General features: G+C 37.2%; 1 protein-coding gene and 1 long non-coding RNA gene across 17 annotated transcripts in view; one reads left to right on the forward strand and one right to left on the reverse strand.

Annotated features, from left to right (window-relative positions):
- Window positions 1-3224, forward strand: part of LOC118270341 (zinc transporter ZIP13 homolog) — a 29035-nt gene extending 25811 nt beyond the window's left edge. Inside the window, exon 8 of the mRNA XM_035585902.2 lies at window positions 30-3224. Within this exon, the coding sequence (XP_035441795.2) occupies window positions 30-205 (176 nt within the window). The 3' untranslated portion in view covers window positions 206-3224. The remainder of the gene's footprint in view (window positions 1-29) is intronic.
- Window positions 3225-6537: 3313 nt separating this feature from the next.
- LOC126911342 (uncharacterized) lies at window positions 6538-7465 on the reverse strand. 16 transcript variants are annotated; one of them, XR_007705867.1, is made up of 4 exons: window positions 7208-7464; window positions 6972-7147; window positions 6758-6806; window positions 6538-6616 (listed from the first exon to the last, which is right to left on the reverse strand). It is a non-coding gene; the product is annotated as an uncharacterized LOC126911342 (long non-coding RNA). The 16 variants fall into 16 exon arrangements; XR_007705862.1 differs by having other exon boundaries at window positions 6758-6817; XR_007705863.1 differs by having other exon boundaries at window positions 6758-6828.
- Window positions 7466-8361: the final 896 nt, after the last annotated feature.

Here is an 8361-nt window from a genome sequence, read left to right on the forward strand (position 1 = left end):
TCTATAATTTAATTCTTTAATATTTTCAGAGGCAAAAACATCCTGGATAGTCCCATTCACAGCGGGTGGCTTCCTCCACATCGCACTAGTGACGGTGTTGCCAGACTTACTGAGAGAACCAGACAAGATCCAGTCACTTAAACACTTGGGAGCTCTTGTGTCAGGTATTGTTATCATGGCGTTCATGACCTACTACTTCGGATAAACATTCATAGTACTTGTTATAATGTAGAGGGGTTCTTGGTCAAAGGAAAAAACTACCAAAAATTGGTAGTTTATGTAGAACTTGGTAGAAAGTTGCTGTTGTTAATTTTGCGAAATATTTATTACATTTTTACTTATTTGACCAATTACTACACAATTATTATGCTCTTGACTTAATGGTAGAGTGATGGAATTATCAATACTATTGCTAAAGTTTTATTTAAAAACTTAATGATTGTGACACCAAGTTCATTACTTTTGCTTCAAATTTGTGCACAGACACCGCTCACCCTTACCAAGAGCCCCCACAAAGTTGTAAATAATGTCACAGTGGCTATAAACTTAGGAATCATATATTTTTATATTCTTAAGATTTAATCGTCCGGACGGACACTAAATGAGTATTAATATTTTTGAATTTAACTTAGACTGTGAACTTGTCGAAATTAAGTTAAAACTGTACTGTAGGATAGGTTTATAAATACTCTGATAACGTATTTAAGTGATACGTAAAGTCTTATTGTCGTACTCAGAGACATTTAATGATTACTTAAACTATTACTTAGTCACGATTTTGTTCAGAAAACAATAGCTAAGGACTGGGTTAAGTAACCATAAACTGACTCTGAGTACGACACAGTTAGGAACATTTTTACAGTTGTAACTGGCAACACTAATAGTGTTGCTAGCTTCACTCGACATCAAAATTTTGGTAGAATATTTAAATCTTATCAAATGTCAATTTTGAAGTTTGTTTCCATGATTCGAATATAATTGTTTATTTTCTAATGTTTTATTCAAATAACTATAACGATATTATCATTAGAACTTGAAACGGGATATTTACCATGTTTATTAGTTTTTGTGAGTTTCCGATATTTCGGTAGTGTTGCAAGCGCCATGATCATGGATGAACTGTCTTAAGTTCTATCCCGTCTTAAGTTCTAATGATAGTGTTAGTGACCATATCAGTTTAAAAACTTATATTACGATATTGATACTAGCTGGCTAATATCAAATAATTATGTACTCCAATAAATAAATGTACAAATATACATAGGTTACGTTCCACTTATTAAAACCAAATCACACTATGTTATGTAGTTCTAAGTTATTTAGTTTTAGGAGATACTATATCCTTATGCGATCTCCAATAATGTCATTATATATTAAAATATGAAAAAAAAATATAGAGAAAGTCATTAAAAACAACTTGCTTCAAACCCCTTATAATTTGGAATTAGTTGTTAATTATAATTCAATCAATTGATTTGTAAATTATTGTAAATATTACACCATTAAGGAATTTCGGAGACTCATTGAATTTACATTTGTTTAATACAAGCAAAACATATACAAGTCGTTACATAGAGTGGTTTCACAACCTCTAGTTAAGTTTCTATTTAATTTATATACTTGGTTGATATTTAGACTTGTATAATCTGTCTTACTGTCGCATTCAGACACATTTAATGATTACTTAAACTCTTCTTTAGTAATGATTGTGTATAGAAATCGATTGCTAAGGTATTCCTTAATAGGTTAAGTAACTTTACCACTAGGTTAAATAACCACTAGTTAAGCTAACCAGTGCTGTCAATAACCAGTGAGTACAGCTGTTTGTCCACAGATTTGGATTTGAGATAAGTTTAGGCTGTTTAATAAATTAGTCTTTACCGCCATACTCACGAGTCATTTAATGGTTACTTAATCCAATCTTTAGCAATTGTTTTCGATACAAAATCGTTACTAAGAAATAGTTTAATTGTCTCTAAGTGCGGCAGTAAATATCTGTCAGCTAATATAACCTTAATTACACATTATAAAATAAACCCTAAATATTATAAATTGATTATTTGACCATCCAAAGAGTATCACGAGGTCTCCACTTTAAAATTATACTTTAGTCCCCACTAGTTATAGTACAAACTCCACTGTTTAATTAATGTGATAGTTGTCTAGTTAAATCATATTTTTTTGTTATATCAACTTATATATTCGGTGCAGTTATTTATAAATGGTGGTTTATCATGAACTTATTATTAGTAGACCGTTTTAATGATACATTAAATAACTTTTAAATGTATTTTACCCCTATAATTACTATTTAATATCATAAATATGCAATATTGTTGACTTTCTTAATACCGTAAAACGGGGTGAATAGAATTCAAAGGGTGAATAGATACAGGGAAGGGGTGAATAGATGTTAGAATATGTTCCCAATATATATTCATCCCAATTCTCTATCTATTCACCCCGAATTCAAGTTTCATTGTAGTAATAGTTTTTTAAATAAATATAGTTTCGTTTACTATTTGTAAGTTCATGATATTCTGCAAAATCTTGTTATTTTCTTTATGTAAATACATAATCACTCCATAGTACACACTTAATCATGAACTGTAATGCATTTTAGTTAGTTTTAGTCGTTTATCATAGATTGGTAATATAAAATTAAGGGTAAGAGGTGATAATAATGTTAGAAAAACATGTTGTGGATCACTTGAAATGAAATGCCGTAAAACGGGGTGAATAAAATTCAAGGGGTGAATAGATGCTGGGAAAATAACTGTGTCTATTCACGCTTTGAATTTTATTCACCCCGTTTTACCGTTAGTGACATTTGTCAGTAAAATTTTCTATTGGACGTATTTTTTACTGTAAATATACTACTAATATAATTACGTACTTCAACACCATTGCCAATCTATACATACTTAGCTAGTATACGTAGCGAGTGCATTTAAATCAGTTTATTCGAATTATACTACGTCAATTCTGTAACAATTTTAGGTGTTTTCTTGTCTTTACAACTCACAAATTATACGTAAGATTAATATTTGAATCGGTCACCAAACTGCACTTGTTATTTAATGAAATATAATCGTGTATCTACAATGAGTAGCCATTAAAGTATAATGTGATAAATAATGCCATTTACGAGTATTTTTGTCGTTTCTACGACTTTATTATTAAGTGAAAAATGTTAAAAAAGTCAATAAAAACGTATCAGTCAATGTTTTGTTTCATTTTTTGGTAGCTTTTATATTTAGTAATTAGCTAGCCCGGCAAACTTCGTACCGCCTCAAAATTTTTTTCTCACATTTTAAACCTTTCCTGAATTTCCACAAATACTTACCTAATTCAAGACCAAAATTTACTAAATTAATCGATCCAGCCGATTTCGAGTTTTAGCGAGACTAACGAACAACAATTGATTTTTATATGTGTACATAGAAAAAAAGGTACAAAACTAAGAAAAATCCTTCAATACATTATATTTATAGTTCCACTAATCAGTTGCAATGAAAATCGGTCATATTTATTCCGAAGTACTAGGATCTTATTTTCGTTGTAACTAATCAGCGTTGCTGACTCCACGGTTGGTGCGGTGGCTGGGTAACCGGTTGCCGCGGTTCTAGCCGGTTCGCAGCCCCGGATCTTCATTTCTTTTTTGGCGGGGCAAAAATTAAAAATGCCGCCCCGCCTACCTACTTATGTTTATTTTCACCTTTATCATCCACATAATTTCAGCGATCAGATGTCCACAAATTGTTTGAAATTTGGACAAAGCCTACATAATACCTACCTTCCGGAAATAATACATCCACACAGGCCTACATTTTCTTTTTCAGGAAAAAGTGTTTCAAGTTTAATAGGTGTGCTTTTAAATGGGGTGTGCTGATCACGAATCTGTGCTTAGTTTTTTTCTAGCAAGTCAGGTTTTTAGGAAATGAGTGAATAAAATTTTTCATAGAAACTACCAAAAAAATCTTAGAAAATATTTATTAAAGATATATTTAAAAGAAAATTACATTGCAAAATTGAGCTGCTCATAAAAAAAATAACCTGCGTTAGACAGACGTTGGTTTTTTTTTATGAAATCGTTCTCTTTTTCCCTGAAAACTGCGCCCTATTCAAGGCTCAGCAGTAATCAGGCATCATTCTAATATCCCAACATCCTTGGTAACGTCTCTCCATCTCCTTTATGTCATGATGGAACACCTCTCCCTGTTCCTCGCTGACAACTCCAAGATTTTTGGGAAAATAGTCAACATGGGAATTCAGAAAATGAAGTTTAACGCTCATATTGCATCCTAGTTTTTTATAATTTTGGAGCATCTTAGCTACAATTTCTTTGTACTTAATTTGGAGACTTGTTATTTCCAAGGAAATCTTCTATGACTTCTACGAATGAACTCCATACTTCAGATTCATCCTGGGTCATTGTATTCTGGAACAATCTATCCGATGAGAAAGTGCAGGAAATTTGTCGCATACGTATTTAAAGCAGTCACCTTGTTTATTTTAAGCTTTGACAAACTGCTACATCAATCCTAACTTTATGTGAAGGGGAGGTGAAAGAACTGATTTTGGGTTGGTGCACATTTTTTTGTTCCAGTACAAGTCTTTCTCTGAAAGGCCATTCTTTCTTAATGTAATGTAAATTTCGTGCTCGACTGTCCCACACGCACAAAAATCATGGATACTTTGTAAATCCAGACTGCTGACCCAAAAGCATAGATATTATTTTGAGGTCTCCACAGAGTTGCCAACAATATTCGCTATACTTTATTTTATTTAGCAACAGCTCAAGATTCTCGTTCGTTTCTTTGAGATACACGGAGTGAGCAACAGGCACCGAACCATAGGTATTACCATTGTACAACAAGACACCCTTCAGACTTCTCTTAGAAGAATCAATAAATAACCTCCATGATGTGGAATCGTAATTATCAGCTCCCAGTTTCATGACTACTTCAGTAATATTATTACAAAACACCAGAGAACCCTCTTGAGAGAAATATTTCGCGAACTCTTTTTCACGATGCCTGTACCACGAAAATGTGGTTCTTGGAGCCAATAGATTTTTGTCTTTCAGTCGTGATCCTAGGATTTGTGCAGCATCCTTTGATAGACCCAAATCTCTCACTAAGTCATTTAATTCAGCCTGATAAACTATATTAGGATTGAATTCATCTTCATCGGTTCTTCCGTTTGAACTTTCATCTGATGATTGCTGTTGGATGGTGGGAAAAAAGGTGGAGGAATCGAAATTCCTGGTCCATGAGGTACAGGTCGTTTAGCAGACGGTAAATTAGGATACTGAATTGTATGTTTGTTTTTCGAATGGACACCCTTTACATCACAAGAGCAAAAGTAACAATCGACAAGTGCTAAATAGTAAACATACAAACAAATCACATTTTTAAAACAAAACACTGTCGTGGAGACAAATCGACGAGGAAGTTTTCAAATATATAGTCCAGTCAAATAAGGTTAAATTAGGTAAGAATCTCGGAATGCGAGATACCCAGCTGTAATTTTGTATATACTTGTATATTGATCCCCTAAAACTTGTCTCAAAACCTACATATGGTAGGGTGTAAGCAACTATTAAATTTTAAGGTCCAAAGGTACCAAAAAACGTTTTTTTGCGTTTTTTTGGAAATAACTCATTTCCTATGGGTTTTTTATATTTGCATTTAATACCAATATTGTAAAATACAAAATTCTCTACAACTTTTGTGTAAACTTTTTTTTTATACGATGAACCGTTTTCGAGATAGAGGGCGGAGAGCGCGCGGTCACTGCATCTCTTAAAAAGGTTTTTTTCCTCAAACCTATACTTGATGTGTGTCTATGGATAGGACTTAAAAAAGACATAATAGTTCCTAATACCATTTTTCGTCAAAATCAATTGTTTGAAAGATAGACAGGGGCACCTGAGGCAAGAATACGACGATTCGTCGGTAATTGATAGGGTAAAAAAGGTGAAGGCGAAATCAAGTTCCCACGATGTGGGACTTGATGAAGCTCAACGCCAACTGAGGGCGTCTCTGGCGCAAGCCAAGCCGGCGGAGGCGCAAAAGGACCTGGAGGAGAAGGTCGCCGCCAAGGAGCGCGCAAACGGTGCCGCAAGGTCCAGGGCCGGCTACAGGGCTTCCAACGTCCTCTACGCAGACCACTCAGTGGCTGAGCTAGCGCAAATGGCGCTGAAGGACAAGGAGGAAATTTTGGAGGTGGCCTCCAAGTCCTCCAACCTGAAGGGATCGGCTGTTGCCGACAAACGAAATAGGAGGCGATCTGTCGCTGCCGGCCGTCGTACGCAAGATGGTCGACAGCGCGGAGTCGTGAGACGCGGTAGTGTCCTTCTGCGAGGTCGTGATGTCGCAGAAGGAAACTGCGGAGCGGGAGAGGGAGACCTCGACTCCCTTCCCCGCCCGCAGTAGGCGCACCGGGCGCAGGAAAGGGCGGAAGGGCGGTGGGTTAGTTAACCCAAACCTAACCCAAACCTAACTCAAACCTAACCCAAACCTAACCCAAACCTTACCTATCCCAAACTAACCCAAACCTAACCCAAACCTAACCCAAACCTAACCTAACCCAAACCTAACCCAAACCTAACCTAAACCTAACCCGATCCTGGGTTAGGTTTGGGTCTAACCTAACCCAAAGGTTTGGGTTAGGTTTAGGTTAGGTTTGGGTTAGGTTTGGGTTAGGACCTAGGTTTGGTTTAGGTTTGACTTAGGTTTGGGTTAACCCAAACCTAACCCAAACCTAACCCAAACCTAACCCAAACCTAACCTAACCCAAACCTAACCCAAACCTAACCCAAACCTAACCCAAACCTAACCCAAACCTAACCCAAACCTAACCCAAACCTAAAACCTAACCCAAGGTTGGGTAACCCAAACCTAACCCAAACCTAACCCAAACCTAACCCAAACCTAACCCAAACCTAACCCAAACCTTACCCAAACCTAACCCAAACCTAACCCAAACCTAACCCAAACCTAACCCAAACCTAACCCAAACCTAACCCAAACCTAACCCAAACCTAACCCAAACCTAACCCAAACCTAACCCAAACCTAACCCAAACCTAACCCAAACCTAACCCAAACCTAACCCAAACCTAACCCAAACCTAACCCAAACCTAACCCAAACCTAACCCAAACCTAACCCAAACCTAACCCAAACCTAAACTAACCCAAACCTAACCCAAACCTAACCCAAACCTAACCCAAACCTAACCCAAACCTAACCCAAACCTAACCCAAACCTAACCCAAACCTAACCCAAACCTAACCCAAACCTAACCCAAACCTAACCCAAACCTAACCCAAACCTAACCCAAACCTAACCCAAACCTAACCCAAACCTAACCCAAACCTAACCCAAACCTAACCCAAACCTAACCCAAACCTAACCCAAACCTAACCCAAACCTAACCCAAACCTAACCCAAACCTAACCCAAAAACCTAACCCAAACCTAACCCAAACCTAACCCAAACCTGAAATCCTCAAACCTAACCCAAACCGGACTCTTACCGGCTAAAACCTAACCCAAACCTAACCCAAAGTCGCGCGCCCCTGGACCCATTCAACCCAGAAGGACACTACCGCGTCTCACGACTCCGCGCTGTCGACCATCTTGCGTAACCTAACCCAAACCTAGGTCCTTTTGCGCCTCCGCCGGCTTGGCCCTCAGTTGGCGTTGAGCTTCATCAAACCTGGGAACTTGATTTCGCCTTCACCTTTTTTAACCTATCAAACCCAAACCTAACCCAAACCTAACCATGACGTATTTTTTAATGTCCTATCCATAGACAAACCCAAACCTAACCCAAACCTAACCCAAACCTAAAAAACCCATAGGAAATGAACCCAAACCTAACCTTAAAATTTAAACCTAACCCAAACCTAACCCAAACCTAACCCAAACCTAACCCAAACAGTGTTTTGTTTTAAAAATGTGATTTGTTTGTATGTTTACTAACCCAAACCTAACCCGATTCCTCCACCGTTTTTCCCTGATATAGTTTAAACCTCACCCAAACCTAACCCAAACCTATCCCAAACCTCACCCAAACCTAACCCAAACCTAACCCAAACCTATCACCCAAACCTAACCCAAACCTAACCTTAACCTAACCTCAAACCTAACCTAACCCAAATCCTAACCCAAACCTAACCTAACCCAAACCTAACCCAACCCAAACCTAACCCAACCCAACCCAACCCAAACCTAACCCAAACCTAACTCATACCTAACCCAAACCTAACCCTGTAACCGCTCAGTTAAATATCAATTATCATGCACCAAGCGCGGGGCTACTAATCGAAATAATTATATCTACACTAAATAA

Source organism: Spodoptera frugiperda, chromosome 13 (genome assembly GCF_023101765.2).
Source record: "Spodoptera frugiperda isolate SF20-4 chromosome 13, AGI-APGP_CSIRO_Sfru_2.0, whole genome shotgun sequence".
Lineage (NCBI taxonomy): Eukaryota > Metazoa > Arthropoda > Insecta > Lepidoptera > Noctuidae > Spodoptera > Spodoptera frugiperda.